General features: G+C 43.3%; 2 protein-coding genes and 1 pseudogene across 5 annotated transcripts in view; 2 read left to right on the forward strand and 1 right to left on the reverse strand.

The window, feature by feature from the left end:
- CRADD (CASP2 and RIPK1 domain containing adaptor with death domain) overlaps window positions 1-23,007 on the forward strand; it is a 193,507-nt gene that overhangs the window by 104,541 nt on the left and 65,959 nt on the right. The gene's annotated exons all lie outside the window — the stretch shown is intronic.
- Window positions 1,448-3,108, forward strand: LOC125919426 (elongation factor 1-alpha 1-like). Its single transcript, XM_049626097.1, has one exon. The coding sequence runs from the start codon at window positions 1,463-1,465 to the stop codon at window positions 2,849-2,851; it is 1,389 nt and encodes a 462-aa protein (XP_049482054.1). The 5' UTR covers window positions 1,448-1,462; the 3' UTR covers window positions 2,852-3,108.
- On the reverse strand, window positions 5,236-11,090 carry LOC125918361 (60S ribosomal protein L18a-like; annotated as a pseudogene).

The raw sequence follows: 23,007 nt of genomic DNA on the forward strand, positions 1-23,007 counted from the left end.
CCCTTCCCTTCCCTTCCCTTCCCTTCCCTTCCCTTCCCTTCCCTTCCAATATTTTTGGAATGCCTCACACATATCAAACACTATGCTAATACTTTTGCATATATCATGTATCTAATCCTATATAATGCTCTCAGTTAAAACAACAACAACAACAACTCTTACTTTTCTGGTACAGAAACAAAGACACAGAGAGCTAACTTACATGCGCTCACATAGAAATAAAGAGAAAGTGCCAGGTTTCAACCCAATCGTCCCTGGGTCCAAATCTCCCGTTCCTGCTGTTACACTAGGCAGCCTCCCTGGACTGCGCGCATCTTTGCTCTTTTCATTTCTCTCTGACATCCCTGCCCTTTCTCACCTGCTGTTCCCTCACCAAAAACACAGACACAGACTGAGGTGGATCCTTGGCATCCCACTTTTCAAAGGATACTGAAACTGTGATCATCTTACATGATATCCTCAGCGTTCAGCCCTGTTTAACTCTTTGGTCAGTGCTAGGCCATTTCCCACTTTGCCTATCAGACCTTAGTCTTTGTGTCTTCTGTTACTTCCCACAACAGGTCTGAACACCATGGAAGAATTCATCTTTCTACCAGCCTAACTGTGCCATTCTTCTCCAACTCCAATATATCCTATGGGAACTCTCCTTGTTTTCTTCTAGAGAGGCAGCATTGAGGGGTGGTTGAGATCATGGGCTCTGGAGTCAGAATGCCAGGCCTAAAATCTTGGCTTTTGCTTCTTCCTGGCTGTGTCATGTTGGATAAATTATCCCTGTGTCTCAGTTTCCTCACCTGAAAAGGGCAGATGAGAAAGTACCACCATCACAGGATTGCTGATTATGGATTTAACCCAGATAAAAGTTCTTAAAGTAAAAAGCCCATAGTCAAATCCTCAATAAATGTCAAGTGTTATTTTGAATAAAGGCCAAGAGTGTCACTCATAGTTTCAGGCTCATCCACAGACTGTTTGGGTTTTCCCGATGTTTTCATTTCTAATCACTCTGGTGTGTGTCCTGCCTGTCCCTCTGGTCTGGGTCGATCTGTGACGCAGGCTTTGTCACCACTGTCCACCGGTAAGTCTGGATCCTCTCTACCCGTATCCCACTGTCTGGGCTGGGCCGATCTTCCCTGTCCGGTTCTGTCAGCTGGTCTCACTTACAGAGCTTTAAGGGCCTTCTGAAGTCCCCTTCCCTTCGTGAAACCTTTCTCACCAAGAGGGAGAAAAGTGAATAATTCCCCTGCTTCTACCTTTTCTAAACATAACACTTCACCTCACCAAAATACAGTACCACTGTGAAGTGTGTTTCTGAAAAGAAAATAATTTGATTTCACTGTTTGCTCTGTACCTGAACGTGTGCTTGGAAGATCAACATTCATATAGAAAAGGATACTTGTGCTTTTTCGCAGCGGGTTTGCCGCCAGAACACAGGTGTCGTGAAAACCACCGCTAAACCTAAACCAAAATGGGAAAGGAAAAGACTCATATCAACATCGTCATCATTGGACACGTAGATTCGGGCAAGTCTACCACTACTGGTCATGTGATCTACAAATGTGGTGGGATCGACAAAAGAACTATCGAAAAATTTGAGAAGGAGGCTGCTGAGATGGGAAAGGGCTCCTTAAAGTATGCCTGGGTCTTGGATAAACTGAAAGCCGAACGTGAACGTGGTATCACCATTGATATCTCCCTGTGGAAATTCGAGACCAGCAAGTACTATGTGACCATCATTGATGCCCCAGGACACAGAGACTTTATCAAAAATATGATTACGGGCACATCTCAGGCTGACTGTGCTGTCCTGATCATTGCTGCTGGTGTTGGCGAATTTGAAGCAGGTATCTCCAAGAATGGGCAGACCCGTGAGCATGCCCTTCTGGCTTACACACTGGGTGTAAAACAACTTATTGTCGGTGTTAACAAAATGGATTCCACTGAGCCACCCTACAGCCAGAAGAGATACGAGGAAATCGTTAAGGAAGTCAGCACCTACATTAAGAAAATTGGCTACAACCCCGACACCATAGCATTTGTGCCAATTTCTGGTTGGAATGGTGACAACATGCTGGAGCCAAGTGCTAATATGCCTTGGTTCAAGGGATGGAAAGTCACCCGTAAAGATGGCAATGCCAGTGGAACCACACTGCTTGAAGCTCTGGATTGCATTCTGCCACCTACTCGTCCAACTGACAAGCCCTTGCGTCTGCCCCTCCAGGATGTCTACAAAATTGGTGGTATTGGTACTGTCCCTGTGGGTCGAGTGGAGACCGGTGTTCTTAAGCCAGGCATGGTGGTCACTTTTGCTCCAGTCAATGTTACAACTGAAGTAAAGTCTGTTGAAATGCACCATGAAGCTTTGAGTGAGGCTCTACCTGGGGACAATGTGGGCTTCAATGTCAAGAACGTATCTGTCAAAGATGTTCATCGTGGCAATGTGGCCGGTGATAGCAAAAATGACCCACCAATGGAAGCAGCTGGCTTCACAGCTCAGGTGATTATCCTGAACCATCCAGGCCAAATCAGTGCCGGATATGCACCTGTGCTGGACTGTCACACAGTTCACATCGCCTGCAAGTTTGCTGAGCTGAAGGAGAAGATTGACCGTCGTTCTGGAAAAAAGCTGGAAGATGGTCCCAAGTTCTTAAAATCTGGTGATGCTGCCATTGTTGATATGGTTCCTGGCAAGCCCATGTGTGTTGAGAGCTTCTCTGACTATCCTCCTCTGGGCCGTTTTGCTGTTCGTGACATGAGACAGACGGTTGCTGTGGGTGTCATCAAAGCAGTGGACAAGAAGGCAGCTGGAGCTGGCAAGGTCACCAAGTCTGCCCAGAAAGCTCAGAAGGCTAAATGAATATTATCCCCAATACCTGCCACCCCAGTCTTAATCAGTGGTGGAAGAACGGTCTCAGAACTGTTTGTGTCAATTGGCCATTTAAGTTTAATAGTAAAAGACTGGTTAATGATAACAATGCATCGTAAAACCTTCAGAAGGAAAGGAGAATGTTTTGTGGACCATTTGTTTTTTTTGTGTGTGGCAGTTTTAAGTTATTAGTTTTTAAAATCAGTACTTTTTAATGGAAACAACTTTGACCAAAAATCTGTCACAGAATTTTGAGACCCATTAAAACAAAAGTTTAATGAGAAAAAAAAAAAAAAAAAAAGAAAAGGATACTTGTTTCTGAGGCCACAGCTCATAGAGAAGAGGGGCTCTGGTTTGACACACCCCGATCCCAGTAGCACCTCCATCTGTGATTAGTAAATTCCTGATTCGGAGAGTAGGCCATTTAAAATCAATTATCCACTAAAAACCTAACCCCTAACGTGCGTTCTGAAAATGGATGTTTAATGTTTTACTTGGATCCAACAGTTGAAAAGTCGTCTAAAGCTTTGTCGTCTTGCATCAGGGGTGTTTTTTTATTTCTTTGACTCATCAATAGGTGTTAACTAAAGTTTTTTTTTTCCCTCAGGGTAGATGTAAAAAACACCAGTGCTTCTTCCCAGCCACCCCCCCCTCTTCTTTTGAAAGCTTTCATATTTACCCCTGTACATTGTTTGACCATACCTTGTACTGCAAGCCCTGTATTGGAGGAATGACTTTCACAGTCACATGGTAGGAACTGTTCCGGATCCTTAAGAAAAAACTACTACTGAACAGTGCATAGTCTTCTCCTTTGGAAAGAAGACAAAAATTATAGTGGTTTTGCCTGTCATTTAAAAATAAACAGACTCTGAACCTGTCTGGATTTATTGGCTTCATAGAACCAGACTGAAAGTACACCATGCACCAAATTATGGCAGAACAAATTCTTCTTTAGGACACTGATGGTAGGTTGGGCTTTTCTTTCTTTCTTTGTGTGTCTCATTACTGGCAATGATTTCTGAAGCATCAGGCGTTTTCCACCTTTGTATAAAATTAATCAAAGGCAGACCCGTGGTGGCCTTGAGTTACTTTTCCTCTCTGTGTTGGATCAAGGTTTTGTCATGACTGCCTTATGGTATCCTAGACAGAGGTGAGTGGGTATTCCTGAAGAGTAGTGTGTCTTGTATAAAGAATGCATTTTGGATGCCAACTGGCTAAGTTATTTTACGTGAACTTTCAAAAATGAATCAAGGAAGGAATGTGGGCATTTAGGGAAAATTATGGGTCTTTACCATTAAATGTATAAGTAGGATATTTGTTGAGGGAGAAGATGGGGATATTGCTTGAGCAAAAGCCTTTCCTATTGCTAGATGTTAACATTTTAATTTTACTTTAGTTTTCAAACTGATTTCTCACACATAATTGCATTTGAACTACACAGAAATCCCGTGAAGTTGGTAGGGAAGGTATTTGTTATCTCCAGCATATGAAGAATCATTCCTAAAGAACCCAGGGCTGGTCTTGTTGGCTCAGATCTCACGACTGAACCCAGAGGGCAGTCTTTCCATTCTGAGTACAGCAATTTCCCCACTATATCAGGGAATCTCACACCCAACTGTTCAGAAGGCCTGAAGGTGGGCTTAGAAATTCACATTTTTGTCACATACTCCAGGAGACTGATTGTGATGCAGGTGTATAATGGACTGCACTTTAAAAAACTCTCTGGGGCGCCTGGGTGGCTCAGTTGGTTAAGCGTCCCACTCTTGATTTTGGTCAGGCGTGACGATCTCATGGTTTGTGGGACTGAGCTGCATGTCGGGCTCTGCACTGCCAGTGTGGAGCCTGCATGGGATTCTCTCTCTCTCTCTCTCTCTCTGCCCCTCCCCCATATGCCTACACACACCCTCTCTTTCTCAAAATAAAGAAAGAAACATTTAAAAATAAGGAAACAAAAAACAAAAAGCTTTACTCTCTGCCATATCGTATCTTGGGTTTCAGCCTCTTTTTGTTAAATGTAATGCATTGAAAATACCATTTTTAAGATGGCATGTTTAACTTAAGAGAGGATAGAACAGTTCATTTAAATGTTGTGCCCCAAATCTACAATGGTACAGACACAAGTTAGTACAATATTGTTTGTAATAGTCCAATATTAGAAACCTTCCAAATATCCATCAATAGAGGAATGGTTGAAATAACCAAATGGTACGTTCATAAAGAGGCATAATATGCAGTTATAAGAAGGAACCAGGAAAACGTCTACATCTTGCCATGATGTCATCTTCGGGATCCATTGTTAACTATACAAGTAAAATGGCGAGGTGTTTACAGAGTATGCTCCTTGCGGTATAAGGAAGAAAGGAAGATACGAGTGTTCACACACACGCACACACAGCCAGTACTTCAGGGTAAGTTCTTTTTTCTTGGTTTTCCCAGGGAATTTGGGCAGACCTGGGGACAAGGAGGCTCTGCATCTGAAAAAAAACGTTGGACCTCTTGGTGGGGAAGTGGGGCTTGTGGTGGCACGTTGGGACCCGGTGTGGCAGCCAGAAGTTGATCTCAGAGTCATGGAACTGCTTGACTGCCTGTTGGCAGCACTTGCTGGCCGCAGTCTCCTCCACCTTCATGATCTGGATGGAGTGGGCCCGGGTGCGGTGCGGGGTGCCCATGCCTCCCTGGCACTGGGTGACAGCACCTGCAGTGGTCAGGTTCCGGTGCTCCCCTGGCGTGGGTGCCCCTGCGAGAGCCATAGCACAGCCAGGTACCAGAGTTCTTCACCCGTAAGGGGGTTTCTTGAATACCTGTCCACAGTAGACGGTTTCCCCTGAAGACATCATCTTCTTCGGCTGAAACACAAAATACCAGAAACGGGACTTGGCGACAACATGATTAGGTGCAGATTCATGTGCCGTAGAGGGGCAGAGTGCACCATTCGGGGTTGGGCAGGCAGCACCCCACCACCTTGCACGTCCGTGGTGTGCCTGACGCCTCAGGGTGCACCCTCCATTCTCATCGCCCCCCCACAAAAGGAAGTGCCAGGGCAGGTAAGTTCTTTATAGAGAATGACAGCTAATAAATGCAGAAGGGAGCTAGAAATAGAAAACCACTGTCTTGCAGCATCTAATGAAATAATGGAGCTAGGCAACAGTCATTAACGGATGCTAAAATCTTAAGTGAAATTGGTGCTTTGTAATTGAGAATCAGCTTGACGACATTTGAACCCACTGATCAGTCTCAGCGTCACTAAAAGTAGAATAGCCAAACATTATACTCCTCCTGACATGATCTGATTGAAAAGAAACAATACCACTTGTGCAGTATTCTGCCCACATCCCTTCGGCACATATTAGAACCAGAATCTTACCAAGTTTCCATATCTACCTGCTAGTTTACAGGAAATACAGGAGACAGAGGGACATGTTAAATACCACCACAAGGCTACAGATCAGCCCAGTCCTGAGTGTGGGAAGTTCTACAAAACAAATGACCCAATTTCTTCAGCAAATAAATGTTATGAGACAAAAGTAGGGTGTAGGAAGGGGTAATGGTTATATGTTACGAAACTTAGAGACCTATAAGCCAAATGCCATGTGTGAACCTTGTTTGGAACTTGATTTGAAGAAAAATAATATAAAAATACCTTTCTTTTTTTTAAACAATAGGAGAAAATGAAACACAACTCTATTATGTGTTATTTAAGAAATTATTGATAGTTTTATTGATCTGATAGTGGTATTGTGACTTTTTTTTTTTTTTTAAGTATGCTTCACACCCAGCATGGAGCCCAGTGCAGGGCCTGAACTCCCCACCCTGAGATCAAGAACTGAGCCGAGATCAAGAGTCGACTCTTAACCGACTGAGCTGCCCAGGTGCCCCTGTGATTATTTTTTTTTAAAGTCTTTACCTCCAGGAACACTTACTGTTGAGTTGATATTATGCCTTGAGATTTTCTTTGAAACTATGCCGTCAAAAGAAAACACAAAAGTGTGTTTAGGGAAGTAGATGAAATCAGAATGGTAGGAAGCAACAGTTGTTGAAGTTTGGTGGTATGTCAAGGGGGTTCTTTACACTTTTCTCTCTCCTTTATTGAATATGGAAGATCTACCTAATAAAGAAAATCAAGTTGTGCTATTTTAGAGGCCAAATCCTGGCCAAAAGCCTGGATTTTAGCCACTATTTGTGTAATTTGGGGAGTCCTGGCTAACTCCCTTTTCTCCTGCTTCCCTGCCTTTTTCCATTTCTTCCATTCCTTCTCCTTCACTTGTCTTTTACTCAGCCACATTTTGCACCAGGCATCACTCTGGTGCTGCCAGCCTTACAAAACTTAGGCACTACTGTTGTCCCCATACAGGTGAGGAAACTGAAATATAGAGGGGTGAAGTTTCTTGTCCACAAACCCACATCTGTCTGTCACTGAAATCTGAATTCTTAGGCATTATTTTATGCTGCTTCGCAGAAATGGGCCTTTGATGTTATAATTTTTCTGTTTTATTTTTAATTTTGTTTATTAGTAAATTTTAAACACTGAGTAAATCAAATGGAGTAGCATCTGTGTATGAGAAAGACACAAAGTGTCTTCCTTATTGGAATAATTACAAAGACCTGATCAAAGGCAAAGCAGTGATGAGTCTGAAATGTAGCAAGTCTCTTCATACTCATAAAAAAGTAAAACTCTATAAATTGTAACTTTAAGCCCCCAAATAAGGTTAATTGATGCTTGCTCTTCAACAGCAATGTTGAATCATCTTTTTACTAGAAATGGAGGCCAGAGAAAAATGGCTGATTTCCTTTCTCTTGTGTTTGTAAAATACGTTTAGGACTATCGCAATAAGGAAACCCTCAAAAACTAACAAACAAGTAAAATCCTGAACTTCCCCCAAGCCATGGTTTGCTTTACTTTCTTGCAAAAGTATTTTGGCATTTGTAAAACCCAGGCGTGCCCATGGGCACGTGCAGCCATGTCACTGTCATCTGTCACGTGCGACGCTCTGGATGTGAGCAATAGCAGTCATCAGTCAGGGCATGATAGCAAGCCACATCACTGAATTCCTGCTGCAGGGCGTGCGGGAATCATAACCTCTGCTTTGTAAGATTTAGTGTGACTTTCCAAAGCACCTGCAGTGTGGTTCTTCGTGGCTGGTCCCACACGGTGATTTATGCCCTAGAGATGTCTGACTGAAAACCTAGAAAATTATATTAATGGGTTTGACATTGTTGTTTCCTTCAAGAATCAAGGCACTAAATGTAGTCAGGCTAACTGACAAAATTTTGCTCATATCCAGGGCATGCCAGTGAAGGCACCAAAAATGGATAAATAATAAATATTGAATCTTGCTGTATGCCAGGAGCTGTGCTAAGTCCTTTAAATACCTACTAATGTTTAACCCTCTTAGCAGTTTTGTTTTAGAGCTGAGGTGGCTAAAGCGCAGAGAGGTTAAGTGACTTTCCCAAGGTTGCACACTTAGAGATTGGAGAATGGCAGAGCTGGGCTCTGGAGTCAGGCTTTCTGAGTCCCCAGACTTTGCTGTCAACCCCTGTACAGTCTCAGAGCATCAGCAGGAAGTAATCCCACCCAGTAATCCACACTGCCATGGCTTGTCCCTTGGTGGACATGAGGGCACCTTCAAAACCTGGGTTATGTGCCAGAGTGCCATTTTATAGTTCTGCAGACACCTGAAGCCAAACAGAAGGAGATGAAGAGATTGATGAAGCACCTGTAGCAGATCTCTGGTATTTGATGTCAGATACGCAGTTGTTGCTAGAACACAGGGTTCCAGAGTGATTTGCAGTCCAGTGGGAAAGCCAGTTGGCCTGGCTACCTTGCAAGACAGTTAAGGACGTAAGAATGGATATTCGTTCAAGACGACCAGAAAGAAATCAGGTCGGGAATGAAGACAGATGGCAAAGAAATATCATTTTGGTAGAAATCTAAAATTTTCTCCTGCTTAGTAAAGTGAGTATCTATTCTCTCTTGATTTATTAGAGAAGCATGGAAACTGCTTACTTTGAAATCCTAAAATCTTTTCAGGCCCAACTCATTATTAATGTGGTGTACTTCCCTCAAGAGTGGTATTTTCACAAATGCTGTTTCTGGCTTCAGTCACATATAGAAACATTGGAATGAGTCCAACGTGACGTTTCGCTTTTAAAAAAAAATAGGAACTATGTTTGCTAATGCATATGCTACAAACACCTCTAAAAATAACTTGCAGTTTGACAAGCTGTCTCTTTAGTATCTTCTCCTGGTCCAGGAGACAAGGTTTTAAAACTTAAATTTGATCAACTCAGTACCTTTGCAAGTAAGGACAAGAAGCTTTGCCAGCTTATATGATTGGAATATGCTTTAGCATTTATATCATAATTGAGAATGACTCAAACTGATTTTCTCTGACTAATAAAACTGTAAAAACTTCAGAATTAAAACGATGTCTTCTCCGGAGGGTAGTAGGCTTGAGTTACCCACTGGTATCATCTTCCAGTCCTCGACCTGTGAGTGAGAAGTGAAGAGTGCTCTTTGGAGCTTTCTTCACACCTTCTTTTACCCCGAGGTATTCAACCACAAGTGCTGCTGGCAGCTTCTGGCCGAACAGGAAGGGAGGCCAAGGAGTGGATCCGTAAAAGCAGAGTGATTTGTGCATAGGAGTGCTTTGGTGAATAAAAGAAAATAGATGTGAAGTTTTGGCAGTACAAGCAGTGATTATTAGAAACGCAAGCTCATGCTAATAGTATCAAACAGAGGGGGCGCCTGGGTGGCGCAGTCGGTTAAGCGTCCGACTTCAGCCAGGTCACGATCTCGCGGTCCGTGAGTTCGAGCCCCGCGTCAGGCTCTGGGCTGATGGCTCGGAGCCTGGAGCCTGTTTCCGATTCTGTGTCTCCCTCTCTCTCTCCCCCTACCCCGTTCACGCTCTGTCTCTCTCTGTCCCAAAAATAAATAAAAAACGTTGAAAAAAAAAAATAGTATCAAACAGAATTTCGGAGGAATAGTGATACCCCACTTTGTAGGTCATTAACTCAGACATATGTTTGGCTATCAAAGAGGAGCTGGGTAGCAGAGCAGACAAGATTAAGAACATTCAAGATCTAGTCCTATTTCTTGTGCGATGAACTGGTCACTTAACTCTTTGGCCTTCAATTCTGTATAAAAGGCTTGCACTTGACCTCAGTAGTTATGGTCTACTTCATCACAGTGGTATGATTCTAAGTTCCTGTGAAATACCCAGGTAAGATATGGGTGGAATATTAGTTTTGGTTTTTGCCTTAAAAGAAAGTGTTGGGGAGGCAACAGAGAATGGCAGGGGTCACAGACCTAAAGGCATTATCTGCCCGGCCTGTGTAGGCAGATAGATGAGTGCAGTGAATTTGATATACGAGAAGTACAAATCCATAATTTATATAAAACCCCTTACTTTAATTTTTTTTTAAGTTTATTTATTTTGAGTGTGGGGGGAGGGTCAGAGAGAGAAGGAGAGAGAGGATCCCGAGCAGGCTGTGCATTGCCAGTGCAGAGCCCGACCCAGGGCTTGATCTCACACACCCTGAGATCATGACCTGAGCTGAAACTGAGAGTCGGTTAACCAACTGAGCCACCAAAGTGCCCCGTAAAGCCCCTTATTTTTGAACATTGGCAAGTCCTTTCTGTTTGTTTGTTTTTTAATACCCAGAAGTGGAATTGTTAGATCATGTGGTTCTATTTTATTTATCTATTTGTTCACTTTTTAGTTAATTAGTTTAGTTTTTTCGTTTTTATTTAAATTCCAGTTAGTTAACGTGCAGTGTAATGTTAGTTGCAGGTGTGCAATATGGTGATTCAGCACTTCCTGCAACACCCAGTGCTCATCACAACTAGTGCCCTTCTTAATCCCCATCCCCTGTTTCACCCATCCCCCCGCCCCAACATTGTCAAGTTTTTTCATTTTTATCAAATCACTGTTCTTGGTGACACACAGCTGGCCAATGGGCCTTCTGCTTTAGACTTCTGGGATGGACTTCAAGCTTAAGGGGTAAAGGACAAGGTTTTGGATTCTGACAAGCCTGAGTTTGAACCTTAGCTCTGCCTTTTAATGTGTTAGCTTGTATATCTGTATTTAACTTCTTAGAGTTTCAAGCTGCTGTATCTGTAGAAGTGAGAATGGCTGTACCTCTTCTGTTGGGTTTCCTGAAGATTACATGTTGCACGGTACTTAATGCACCGTAGCCACATTCTAAATGTTAATTCCATTACCTGTGTCATGGTGGAAGGTCTCCTGTAATTTTTTCATTCTTATCTTGATGGTGAGTTGCTCAAAATTTACAAAAGAATGCTGTCGATGCCCATGCTTTTTCGTAGATTTTGAAATCTCTTCAACCTACATTTCAGTGGTTTAAAAATAAAGATTTCTTCTTTAAAAGACACCATTTTGGAAGGACACTTTTCCTATTTGCCAGTGGATATAGGAGGCAGTATAGGATGGTCTGTTACTCTTAAAAACTACTTTTGACAATGATGAAATAGAACACTGCATTTCCTCCTTAGAAAAAAATGTCTGGTGGTTGGAGACCCTGCTGTTACTGGTGGTAATTTCATAGTTTGATTATTCCCAAGGGAAATCTATTTTGAAAAGAATTTGCTACATGTCCTACTATGTACAGGGCACTGTTCCAAGGGAATAATATAAAGATGGCTAAGACCTAATGCAGTTGTTACGTACAAGACTGTCTTGACTCTTTAGATTCCAGTTTGTACAGAATTGTGTATGAGTTCGCCTCGAGAGGCTACACAGGCCATCCCGTGATGTTGTTCAAGGTATCTTTGAAGTCTCCCTTTGGAATTTGTCTTTAGAGCCCTTGGTGCATTTTGCTGAAGATTTTTATGCTGATGGTATTCATCCTTAGAAGGTGGGTTTGACTTGATTCTGGCCAAGAACACTTCATGACTAAGTCTGCCACACAGGTGGTAATCAAACTGGCTAGAGTCATTTTTGGTTAAAAGATGGCCAGGACCGTAAAGCAATATGACGAGTTTTTCTTTTTTTTTAATGCCACTAAACTGATCACAGAGGTAAAGGTAGTTCCAAAAGAGGCATTCTGCAGGTGTGTTGCTCAAAACCAGTGTCACTGGAATATATTTACAGCTTCCCAACAGGGCTGCTTTGAAAGAAGCAGGTTCATCTGTCCCTGTGTGTAGTATGTCTGCTTAAAGATCCTTGTACTTCGCCTCTTAGCAGACTGAATTTTGTTTTGTTTTTCCCTTTAAAATCGCATAGCAGTCTCTCAAGCTCAGGGATAGATTTCCTCCAAGAAAATAAAACAAATTAGATCCATTCTCAGAAGACTTTAATAGAAAGAAATACATGTTTGTAACAAGTTCTTTAAAGCTATCTGATTTGGAAAGGATTGCCTCATTGTTGACCGTGATTATTCTACCATGACTTGGGGACAAATAAATTTCCTGTCAGAATGTTTAACAGTAGAAATAAAGAATTCTGTGGTGTGGCCTGTTGACGTCATTCATTCATTCCACCGATATCTTTTGAGGCTGACTGCATGCCAGGCATTATCAGGCACTTATCATGATGATGGTGATGATAGATACATTTCACCCCAGGGAAGCCTTATATGTAAGAATGTAAACTTACTCGATAAGTAACCTGAATATAATTAATAGTAGTATTATCAATTGTCCTACTCTTTTCTTAAGGGATAATTTGGAGTTTCATGAAGTGGTGAGCATCTCTGGTACCTTTGAAATATTGTTCACCTTAGGACCATTGGAGTATGTCTATACTCTGCCGTGGCACCTGGTCACCACGTGTGTGGTCCCCCAGGTCCAAGGATCGATCTCAGGGCACCTCTTACCCAAATGTGTCATTGAACCCTTGTTAGAACGATGTTTTTGGTTCTGCGGGGGAGGCTCCGAGGTTGTTGCCATGTTCCATCACCTCTTGAGGATGCTGTCTGGGGAAGGAGAAAGAGCAATGGCCCTGGAATCAGAAGACAACACTTTCCGGTCCCCGCTCTGCTCTCCTCAGGGTCATTTGACCTACCTAAACCTCAATTTCCTAACCTTCCGAGGGAGATCAGTAGCCCTGTTTCTTCACAGCACTGTTGTGGGGCACTGCTGGGGCCTGGGTATGTGAAAGCATTTGGGGGATGTTAGGCCTTGTTGCTGTTATTGTCCTGATGATGACGACTCAGCTGCACTGAGACAGACGAGACAGACAGACGTAGCTCTCCCTGGGATATCCTGAGACTTTGTTTCGCAGCCCTTAGCTCTTATCTCTTCTTCCTCCTGTGGGTTATTTGCATGTCTTAACTTTAGTAGCCAAGTTTCTCAAGGTCAGAGACTGTGCTGGTGGATCCCCCCCCAGCCCCGCCCCCATTCCTTCTGTTTTCGCACATCCTACATTGACAGAATCTCCTGATTTCTCAGAGTGGCCAAAGTTCTTGTCTGAGAGTCTGGGTTCATGTTTCTCCCCAAACAGAGGCTAAGAAGTACCCGGTGCAGTCACTTGGTTTCAGAATGTGGCTATTTTATCTCCAGAAAATTGCCCCGGAAGGTGAAGCCTCCAGGGTGGTCACTCCATCTTTCTCGAGTGAACTCCGCATGCCACCTTGATACAGCCTCCTCTGCGAGAACGAACCGGAAGTCATGGTATTCGACTTCCTATAGTGTATAATTTTAGAGAGAACATAAGGTGATGGGTTGGTCTGGAAGATCCAGGGCATGACTATGGAACACATGCAAAACAATAGTGTTAAGTATAGATTTTAGTTTTTGGTTAAAAAACAGGTGGGTTTTTTTGTTTGCTTTTTGTGTGTGTGTGTGTTTTGCTTTTTTAAATCACGTAGCATTAAAAATTGAAAGCACGTGAGTGGCTAGCTGGGGTGAGGGGTTTAGGCATGGTGGGAGGAAGGGATGGCAAAGGGGCAGGCAAAGACTTCAGGTGAAGATGGGTATGTATATTATCTCGGTTGTGGTGATGGTTTTACAGATATATATATATATATCGAATTGTACCAAATTCCATACTTAAAATACATACAGTTTATTTTATGTCAGGCGTACATGAAAAAAGTGGTTAAAAATTGTATAGCTTTATCATCTGGAAGGAGGGAAATTTTGGAAGAGATGTTTGCTATAGAGAATAGCCTTCTAGAAAGAAAAACCAAACATAGTTTTTCAGGTTCTTCGTGGGGTGGTCGTTGTCTCCTCCTCTTCCTCCTCCCCCTCCTCCTCCTTCTCCTCCTCCCCCCTCCTCCTACTCCTCCTCCTCCCCCTCCTCCCCCTCCTCCCCCTCTTCCTCCTCCTCCTTTTCTTCCTCCTCCTTTTCTTCCTCCTCCCCCTCTTCCTCCTCCTCCTCTTCCTCCTCCTCCTCCCCCTCTTCCTCCTCCTCCCCCTCTTCCTCCCCTTCCTTTCCCCCCCTCTTCCTCTTCCTCCTCCTCTTCCTCTTCCTCCCCCTCTTCCTCCTCCTCCTCTTCCTCCTCCTCCTCTTCCTCCTCCTCCTCTTCCTCCTCTTCCTCCTCCTCCTCTTCCTCCTCCTCCTCTTCCTCCTCCTTTTCCTCCTCCTCCTCCTCCTCCTCCTCTCCTTCCTCCCCCTCCCCCTCCCACAAATTCTCTGTTTTGGGCCTTTAATTGGATTTCTTTCAATATGTAAAAGTAGTCTGAACTCTTTAAAGTTCATTTGAATTCATCATCTAGGTAGCAGATGTGGGTTTAGAAAATCATGTCCATGTGTTGCTTTTGTAAATTGAATATAAGCCCCCTGTCCCACCCGGGGAACTTGTGATCTGATGGAATTTTGCAGAAACTCCCAAGCATTGTGGGCCCTGGCCTGAGGTCCTGGAGCCAAGGATCCTGTTCGCTCTGTTACTCAAGGCCACAAAGTCCACTTCAAAAATTTCTTGTGGAGCCCTGCTGCAGGAAGAGCTTTGCTTCTCTGGGTGGAAATAGTATCTATTATCCTTTCTGATAACTGTAGCAGATGCTGTTCCTTTCTTCTCTTTGGTTCCCAAGTAACTCAGAGATAGACCTAAAGTTTAGCCATAACAATCATGGTCTGTGTAACTGTGTTTATATTTTCATGGGTCGTGAATTTCTATTTTATTTATATTCTCCTGACTTAGACACTATAGTTTTTGAATATTGATAATTTTATGACCTTGATAGAAATCCCCTAAAATTCTTCTTATAATGAGTCAGGAGATGAAATGTGTGGTTTAATCCAGTAACTTTTCTTTGGGCAAGGGATATTTGTGCTAGAAAAATCAAAGATTATGGTAAATTTGAAATACTAACAGGGTTCTTCAGGTTTAAGCATGCTCAGTCCTCAGGTTTGCCCTGGACTTTAGGAATGGTCTCTCTAGGTCTCAAATTTTGACTAGGTATGAATTCATTATGAATAATAATCATATTTTATTACCCCCCCCAAGAAAAGGCAGTCGTTTAATTAACAGTGATTATTGAGTATCAGCATCTCCTCCAAAGTAAAATGTTATACACACACATACGCTCTCTTTCTGGGCATACAGAGCTAATTTCTGCCTCTCCCCTCCTTTTCTTTCCTCCTTTCACTCAAACATTGGGGTCTCTGCTACCGCAGGAGCTGTTGTGGAGAAAAGTTAGGTCAAGCAAAACTGCATTGTTTCAAAACAGAACAAACTATGAAAATAATGCTAATGGAACTTAATTAAGGCCATTTTCCAAAATAAGTGCTATGGTGTTCTAGACTGCTTAATTTTTTTTTACTTAGTTTTCTTACTCTGCCTAAATTTCCAGTAATTAGAACTTTTGATAAAAACTTTCTTTTGAGAATAGAAATACTTCTGAGACTCTTAAGATGTTAATAGCTATATACAAGTAATTGTAAATTGTAAAAGAAATAAAATTGTAAATTTTTTCTCCTTACACATAGCTAGGGGTAGAAGGTCCTAGAGAAAGAATTCGTGGGTGACTATCATGGTAAATACTGGTGAGTATTACGGTAAAGGACTTAGGACAAAATAAGGGTACTTGGGGGCTTGGAGAGCATGTAGTTCGGAAGCAGGGGAGGCTTGCAGAAAGATGTGATAGGATGTTGAAGACCCTCCATCTGCTTTCTGCTGTGCTCCAAGGCTGGTCCAATATTCATGAAGGGAATCATACTAGGACTCTTAGTGAGTAGTTTGGTTATATTGTGGGTGAAATCGGTTTGGTAATAAAACCTGACACCATTTATGCTATTGTGTCTATCACTTATATAGATTTCAAGTTAGGTTTTACTGATTTTCAGTGTCCTCTCGTGGAACCCTGGTATCATAAACTATAACACAGGTACCACTTGTGGTAGCAGGTGTAGCAGCAAAATATGTATGTTAAAATACAGAACTTTGTGCCTGGCACCGTTGCAGTTATGGACATCCCACTCATTTAAAGATACAAGTTGTCACTGTCATTACAAGTTGCACTGGTTGAGTACTCTGTGTCGTACTGTTATTCCCATTTTTCAGATAATGAAACTAAGGAACAGAAAAGTTATGTGACTTAACTTGCCAAGGTCACGCAGCTACTAAGTCACAAAGCCTTGATTTGAACCTAGAGTCTGTTGAGTTCTAGTCTGTGATCTTAACTGCTATACGTCTCAACAGGATTAAGGTTTTCCACAACTGAAATAAAATGATCAAGTCCCCCTCGATCCACAGAGGTTAAGAGTATATAGAATTTTCTGTTTTAAGTTCTGCGTCTCAAATATTTGTAGCCAGTACTGCAGATAACCAATGAATGAACAAGTGGCAAATATCAATGATATAAATATGCATCCCTATATACTGCCCACAATACACTGAATTGTTGCTGATGGAGCTAAGTAATTTGTAGCCAAAAAGCAAGAATAGAAGAATTGCAAACAGTAAGCAGCTCAAGACATGCATGGGTGATTAGGGTGAAATTCCTTCAATTTATAGGAATTCCAATCATACGTATATATTCTGCAACAGTACTAGGCATTGTGTGGCAATCAGACTTCTTAGCATAATTTTGAAGGAGAGTCATCTGCAAATTCTAGGAATGTCCTAATTTTAGTAATCCTAGACAACTTACTTACTAAATTATACTACTTATTCATGCACAAAACGAAAACCAAAAATAGAAAAAGCAAACAAAAGACCATGATCTTGGACTTCCTTTTCCACCGTTAGAACCGATGGAAGGGCTTAGGTCTTCCCATCAGTTTGCTGTTCACCTGTAAGCCCCTCATGGCCGCATGGTTGGCTGTGGGCCATAGTTTGAGAATTCTTGCTTTAAAGGAAAAATACAGTTCATACCTTTTATTGAAGTCAGTCTGTTAAAGCAGTAGAGCTGGAATTTTCTCCATGAAACAATTGTTTAATGGGGTTTTTTCTGTATTTCAGAACAAACAGTCTTCCTCACTTAAACCCAAAACAACCTTTCCTTGAAATAACGTCTGGGGTTTGCTTCAAAATAACCCTGTGGGTGGAGAGTGGGGAATGAGTGGGGGACTAGTGAAAGAAGTGTGATGAGGAGTTGAGATTGTGACACTAGGGCTTCATTCTACCCTCTGCTCTGTATCTTTGACAATAAAGTTAACAACAACAGCAACAGCAAAACACCTTCCCTGACCCCTGTCCCACCTACTTCGTTTCTCTGCCTGTCCTTCATTACAGAGCTTCTAGAAAGAACCCTCTGTATCTCTGCTTCTGTTTCCTCATACTGTGCTCAGGCCACCTCATGAGGCTTCCAGCCCCCTGGCTGTACCTCTATCAAGGGCACTGCTGACCTCCATCTTGTCATGTGTGATGATTTATGACAGTCAGTGCCTTTTTCTCATGTTACTTGACTTTTAGCAACATTTGATATTATAGGTCACTTTTTTTATGGAATATTTTCTTTTCTTGGCTGATGTCAACCCACATTTTCTTGTTATTTTCTATACCTCACTGATGTTCCTCCTCCTCCTGACCTCTATTAGGAAGCTTCTAACGCCCAGTCTTTGGACTTCTTTTTCTCCTTTTCTGGATAATTTCAGTGGGTCCTATTGCTTTATGTATCTTCTGTTTGCCAGCTGACGTCTTTAACCCTGACTTCCAGACTGGAATGTCTGAGAGGCAGTTTGAATTTAATGCACCCAAATTACAACTCTTACTCTCACTCCACTTTCTCTGTGAGGCCGGCCCGTCCTCGTTAGCCCCGTCTCAACAAGGAACCCCATTATATACACCTAACTGAGCCTCAAACCTGAGCATCATCCTTGCTTGCTTTTTTCCTCTCATCTCCCACATCCAGTCTATCAGTATCACCTGCTGAAAGACCTCCGCATGTACCCACATCCATCTATCTATTTCTCTCATCTCTTAACCTACCACTCCGGTCCAAACCTCTGACATCTGCCTCTGGACTTCCAGATTGCCTCCTGACCTGTCGTTCTGCTTCTGTGCTCGCCCCTGCCATCAACCACAGGTAGCAGCCAGAGCAGTCTTTTAAAACATAAATGTCACTCCCCTGATTAAAATCCTCCATTGGCTTCTCATTGCTCTTAGAAGAAAATACAAACTCCCTCATGATGTGGCTCCTGCCTATACCTGTCCCTTATCTCCCACCCCTCTCCCATGGCTCACTACTGCAGTCACACTGGCCCCTGTTTTATTCTTCAGATACACCACGTGGGTGACCAACCTCAAGGTCTTTGCAGTTCTCTTCTCTCTTGCCAGTATGTAGATCACTTTAGAAGGCTGGCTTCCTTTCGTGAGTTAGGTCTCAGCTCAGTAAGAGCTGAGAGACTTTTCCCTAACTACCCTATCCAAAGGGCCCACGTGATCCCAGGTTATACTCCTGCCCACAGCTTGTTTTCTTTTAATTTATACAAAAGCATGTGTGTGCTTGTGAGTTTGTGTATTTATCGTTTGCTCCTAGCCTGTAAACTCCAGAAAAGCAGATTCCCTGTCTGTCTTGTGTGTGCTGTCTCCCCAGTACCTAGAATAATATCTTGGACATATAGGAGGTTAGTACTTCTGGCCTGAAGGAACAAAAGACTTGTGTTTCTGATTCAGGATCAAAGAACTTTGCTCCCAAGGACCAATCTGTGCAGTCTTACCCCATACTTCTTCCCCATCCTCTGTCTCCTGCTCACTCGGACTCTGTTCTTGCGTACTGGGTAAAAACCTTATTCGACATCTTCAAACAGGTTAAGGACATATTGTACTTTGGTTTCTTTGTCGTTTCCAGCTGTCAGATTCTGTCGGGGGCCCCATCCACAGAGGGCTTGTCTAGTTTCCCAGTTTCTCCGAAAGACAGTAATATTTCGTAGTTGCTCGCCACGTCTTCTTCTCCAGTAGTATTTGAGCTTCAGACCATTCATCTGCAGAGCTAGGTCTGAGCAAAGAGCAACAGAGATTCACCAGCTCCATTTGCTCTTTGATCTAAGACACTCTTGTTTCTTCTTATCTTTCTTTGTCTGTCTTTAGTTGTCAATTTGCTCCTTCCTTTCTTTCCCCTTTATTTTTCTTTTCATGCAGCAAACAGCTCACAAATTTCTAGTTTAGTGAGATCAACTGCTGGAAAGGTCCTTCCCCAGTTTTATTTATGTAACTAAAAACTATGCTCAAGTCTGAATTTTAATATGATAATTGAACAGCCTTGTATAAAATAACTGGGCAAGTGCGTTGTTACCAGTTTGACTATTAGACTGGGACAGGCCAGGGCTGACCCAGGGATCTGAACAAATTTTAGTCTTCTCTGAGGAGGACATAAGGAAATTTCTGACAAAAGTGAAATCCGTTGTCATGTCTCAGAGTAGGTTAGCAAGTACTTCAGGAATCTCCTAGACAGGGGATGAGTTGGAATCACCAATTTTTATCTATTTTTCTAATGGGTGTAATAATAGCTATGTGTGTTTATTTGATAGAGAGCGTAAGAGGGTAAGTTCTGTTTTCAAGGACTTTTGGGTTCTTTCTCAAAGAATTCTATCTTAAGGGAAAACTTGAGGTAAAATTAAGCTGTTGGGATTTTCTCTTCTGCCATAGCTAACAGTTTTGTTATTGACATTCTTTTGCAATGTAGATATAAGTCTGTTCTTTTGCCAAGATCATTCTTTATGAACTCCCATATAAGTCATCTGAATAATACTTATACCTTATAAATATTAAGTATTTACTTGTAGACCAATGAAACCATTTCTGGGGCTATTCCGTGTTAAGGTTACAATTTTTCGTAGGAGTTTTTCCTTGCAGCCCGTTTCCTGAGGTCTTAGGGTTAATGGGTCTCTTTGACGTTAATAATTTTCAGTTTGCCGGTTCTTAGCACTTCTGCTCTAACAGGGCTCCGGCCCTTTGCAAGTCTCTTTTTCCCCTTCGGCGTGTGTCCCATGCTCGTGAGCAGCTTAGGCCTGAGGTCACGTGACATGTCCTGATGCCACCTCCGCTGTCTGCACTGGCCACGGCCGAATCTGCCTGGCACTGTTGCTGCTTCTGCCGGGATCCGCCCCTCCTCTTCCATAGAAATGTTAGGGGGAAATGGATACACTATTATCTGAACATCTGGCATCAGAATTTGTTTTATGAAGGAAATAATCTTGGGAAAAACTCCTTGATGAGTGCTGGAGGAAGAATACGAGGCCCCAAAGGTCTGGATGTCGGCAGAACTACTCTGCACGAAGTCAAGGGAAAGCATTTGTTGTTCAGAGAGCAAGGGGGACATGTGCAAGAACAGGAGAGGGGAGGGCGGAGGAGGGACGGGGTCCCAGCTAAGTGCAGAAGACTGTGGGGAGGACCCCAAGGGCACTGTTCCGGGTGGCCCCCTGACTTTTCCGTGCAGTGTGCTGAGCTGGTGCACGTCCAGCACCGAGTGGATCTCGGGAAGGGCACCCGAGATGCAGACGCTCACATCTCAGTCGGTGCGGGGCAGCGGGGAGACAGCATCCATGCCATCGGGGGCCCGGGAAGTAAAGGAGGCCCTGAGAACATGATCTCGCCACAATGTGGAGAAGGCCTTTCGGTTTCCAGAGGCTGCAGACCTGGTGGAGGGTTGAGCCAATTTTCCCTACATCTTGAAAGACAGTGAGAGCTCCAGCTAACACATGAGCCCAGCTACCTCCGTAGCTCGGCTGCTGATGTTGTATTTTATGTGTGCTCTGTCCGTAATTCTGTTACAAATGTTTTCATTGCACAAAGGATATTACATAACTGTGTACCAGGAACAACCTTAAAAACTAAGACAAAGGGACGTGTTCAGCCAAACGTGTCTAGAATGTGTGACAGACAGGTGGTCAGGGTGGAGCTGCATGAAGAGAAAGTCCAAGAGGAGGCAACTGCTGTTTTTAAGCAGCTTTCCCGATTGAGCTCACAGTTTCCGCATCCTATGAATCAGCTGTTTTTGGTTTCGCAGCCCAGTAGCGTCTTGTAGGCTTTGCGGAATTGATTTCGGGGAACCAGTGAAGTTTTGCTCAAGACCGGACAGAGTCTCTTTCCACATCGCTGAGGCCTCATTGGGAGCATCACCCCCTGGCCTCTGGCTTTAAGCTTCACCGAGGCTCCCCCCCACCCCACCCCTGTAACCTCTGTTGCTGTCTCCTCCTTGGTCCTACAGCGCTTTGTATGCTTTTCGGTTTTTACACTTGGCACAGTATTTGCATCCGGTCATACGAATTTTTCTTTGTTTCCCAGGAGATTATACCTTTCTTGAAGGCAGGAAAGTGTGTCTTGTCTGTGTTTGGTGGCTTCCCACAGATATTTGCTGAATGAATGCCTTTGGGGCATGAGAAAAGATATACTTTTACTATCTTTGTCTTTTTGCTGGTATAAAGCACAAGTGAAGAGGCAGAGGGAGAAATAATATTGGCGATGCTAATAATAGCTATGTCAGTCACTGTTCTAAGCACTGCAGGGATTAACTCATTGAACCCTTATAACAACCCTGTGAGATAGCAGTTGTAATTATTAGGTCCTCCCCTCAATTGGTGGGGGAAGAAACAGAGACCCAGAGAGGTCAAGTGACTTGCTCAACATCACACAGCTAGTAATCTTGACAGTTGGGATTTGAACGCCACAGGCTGGGCTTTTAGCCATTATCCTTCCTCTCTAAGGTTGGAAGACACTGAGAGAGCTCAGATCCTGGACATGTGAGATCTGCTCTAAGGTTGGAGCTCAGATCCTGGACATGTGAGATCTGCGTGGTCGCAGATTTACTGTACTATTACTTTCCTGTTGCTGTATTCTTGTAATTACTGTCAGTGTGATAGTAATAGTAATTTGGGTACTACTGTAATATTATTAAAGCGCTACGCTGAATGTGTGGCTGACTCCTTTCGCAAGCCCACCCCCTCCAGATGCACCCCTGCTGAGCTCTCAGATAGCTGGGACAGGTGAGCCCCAGAAAGGCTGGGCGAGGAATGCTGAGGAATTTCTCGCCGTGGTCCTGGGAAAACCTGTCCACGTCAGCTGCCAGCCCACGGCAAGTCTGGTAACCTGGCCCTGCAGGCCTGGGGGCCCATCCCTCCTACAGCCTGTGGAAGAGAGAGAGATCCCAGACAGAATTCTGAGCAAGCAGAGTGAGGGACAGGGAGAGGTGGCACGTATTCCTACCTGTCTGAGTTTGGTATCCTAACTTAATATGAGGGACTTGAACTACATTATTCTTTCTCCAAATGGGTCTAAGGACTCAGGGGATCTATGAGGCCCATGAGAACTAGGTAACTTTATTTAAACATTCAAACAAAAATTAATATTGCCTTGTTTGGGATCATTTCTCATGGACCCCCTGCCTCTTGATTTCAGTTTCTGAAGTCGTGTCGGTCACCGTGACGTCAGTGAGAACAAGTGTCAGTCATCTGAAGCATCAGCCTTTTTGAAATTTACATTATGTTATAACCCAGCACACACATCCATGTAAATCTGCGTGCAACCAGACGCTTCCTGGAATGTCACGTGCTCTTTCTACCCGGGAAGTGCCCTGTCGCTCCCGACCCTCCCCAGCTAGTCACGACCTCGACTGCAGTTAGAGGGTCACAGCACTGAGCAGTGAGCGTGTCCAGGCTGCTAAGTTCTGTTGCAGTGGAAAGTTGCCCCCGAAAGACATGTTTATGGAATACGTCTTCAATTTCTTCAGTTACTTAATAAATTAGGTCCTTCACTTTGAAATCATGAGAATAAACTAAAGGTACGAAGTTTGTTCTGGATCACTG

This window comes from Panthera uncia, chromosome B4 (assembly GCF_023721935.1).
Source record: "Panthera uncia isolate 11264 chromosome B4, Puncia_PCG_1.0, whole genome shotgun sequence".
Classification (NCBI taxonomy): Eukaryota; Metazoa; Chordata; class Mammalia; order Carnivora; family Felidae; genus Panthera; species Panthera uncia.